Genomic DNA, 2,163 nt, shown 5'->3' with positions numbered 1-2,163 from the left:
AATGTTGAAAATCACAAAATGGAAGAAAAGAAAATCGAGTTTGGAAGAATATACTGGAAATTAATTTTTATAATTTTCCTATAGTCAATGAATTCTTATTTTTATTTGTCCATGTCAACAAGTCCAATCGCCCTAACAATATATGCAGTCCAAACTCGACGAAAAAGTTAAATAAAAACGTAATCCGTAATAGAATCAATGATCAAAAGCTCAATGTGGAAAAATAAATGATAAGAGATTTAATCCTTAAAACAGTCAAAAATTGTAATTATGTTTTTTTTTTTTCAATTACATATAAGAGTGATGAGAGAAATAGAAGGGTTTAGGATTTACTAGAACTTAGAAAGAATTATTTAAGATAAATACCAGTAGATGATAAAGTTGAAGGGATGTGATGGGATAATAATTTATTAGTCAATTTCATCCAAAGGAAGGACCCTCGAAGCATAGTTTTTGCTAAAGTATGGAAATAATAAAATAAAAACAAAATTAGTATACCATTTGACAATTAAAATATACAAACCATTACTCATTTTTCCACTTCGGATGCTTCCTCTCGCCACCCCTGAACCTCTCTCGAAACCCCCCTTCCTTCCTTTCCATATTTTCTCGTATATATATAAACCAAACCTCACTCTTTCACTTCACTCAAATTCCAATTCCAATTCCTTTCCTTAATCATCCATGGCGTTTTCAGATGATTCTTCAGCTTTGGAGCTTATTAGACAACATCTTCTCACTGATCATTTTGCTTCCATCGATAACTTCAATTTCTCCCCTTCTACTTCATCTCTTTTCGTCAAACCTGAATCTCTAGATTTTGATTTCTTACTCTCGCAAAACACCAATCACTCCAAGCCTGTGCCTAAATCTCCGAAATCTCCTTCCACCACTCTCAGCCAGAGAAAACCGGCTATGACGAAAATCACTATTCCTCCTCCGGCAACCGCCGTCCTCCTCCCGCCGCAACAGCTACCTGCTGAGCTTAATAACGATAGTAACGGAGAAAAGCATTACAGAGGTGTGCGTCGTAGGCCGTGGGGGAAATACGCTGCGGAGATTCGCGATCCTAATAAGAAAGGTGCTCGTGTTTGGCTTGGGACTTTCGATACCGCCGTTGAAGCTGCTAAAGCTTACGATAGTGCTGCGTTTAGGTTACGAGGAAGCAAAGCGATCCTGAATTTTCCTCTTGAAATCGGTAATTCAAAATCAATTTCCAATTCAAATTCAAATTCCGATTCCGATTCCGATCATTCAGTTTCTCAGCAAGAATCTGAAATCGTATCATCGGAGAACCAGAGTAATGATATTTCCACGAAGAAAAGGAAAATTGAAGAGAGAGAGAGCGTGGACTCACCAAACGATGATGGAAACAGTAATAAGATAATGAAGAGCGAAGTTCCGTCACCGGAAAAGGATGGTAAAGCGGCGGAAGCTGGAGCGACGGAACCGTTGACGCCGTCAAGTTGGAAGGGGTTTTGGGATGGTGAAGTAATGGAGATATTTAATGTGCCGCCACTGTCGCCGTTATCTCCACATCCTTCGATGGGATATTCAAGGCTGATGGTTGTGTGAGCAAATAAGTTTGATTAGATTTGGAATGATCCGATGGCAAAAGAGTCACAGATGATCAGATTAGGAAATTAGATTCAGTTTGGTGTTTTTTCTTATAAACTTTGTGCGTATATAGATAGTTTTTAGGAGGCTACAAGCAAATCATGATCATTGCTTGTGTTGAAAATTAAGATTACCAAAAAAAAAAAAAAGATTGCTAAGATTGTATTTATTTCTTCTTTGATTTTATTCATTTATGGTATATCATATGATATATGTACCTTTATTTCATCAAAAAAAAAAAAAAAGATATATGTACTTTTGTTTGATTACTTAATAATTTTTTGGAATTTCTCATGATTTTGCGGATAGTTTGGGTTTTGCTATTTACCGCTTCCTAACGGTATTTTATTGAATAATTTTATCATTTTTATGTAAATTTTTCATTTTTTTTTTCGTAATCTCTCAACTCTGTAATCTTTTTCAAAATCATCTTTCAGGACCAACAACAAATCAGGAATGAGACCGGACAAAGGAAAATGATCGATTACTGGCATGGTCGTTTCTTTTCAATTTTTCTTCTAAAACACAAAAAATGTCTCCCGAATG

At 35.8% G+C, this 2,163-nt stretch overlaps 1 protein-coding gene across 1 annotated transcript; it reads left to right on the top strand.

Annotated features, from left to right (window-relative positions):
• Positions 1–561: 561 nt before the first annotated feature.
• On the top strand, positions 562–1,912 carry LOC136227052 (ethylene-responsive transcription factor ERF105-like). The gene has a single exon (XM_066015780.1). It carries the CDS (start codon positions 685–687, stop codon positions 1,573–1,575), a length of 891 nt encoding a protein of 296 aa, XP_065871852.1. The 5' UTR covers positions 562–684; the 3' UTR covers positions 1,576–1,912.
• Positions 1,913–2,163: the final 251 nt, after the last annotated feature.

This window comes from Euphorbia lathyris, chromosome 1, assembly GCF_963576675.1.
Source record: "Euphorbia lathyris chromosome 1, ddEupLath1.1, whole genome shotgun sequence".
Lineage (NCBI taxonomy): Eukaryota > Viridiplantae > Streptophyta > Magnoliopsida > Malpighiales > Euphorbiaceae > Euphorbia > Euphorbia lathyris.
Note: the sequence above shows the minus strand (reverse complement) of the source record. Positions and strands in the feature narration are given on the sequence as shown.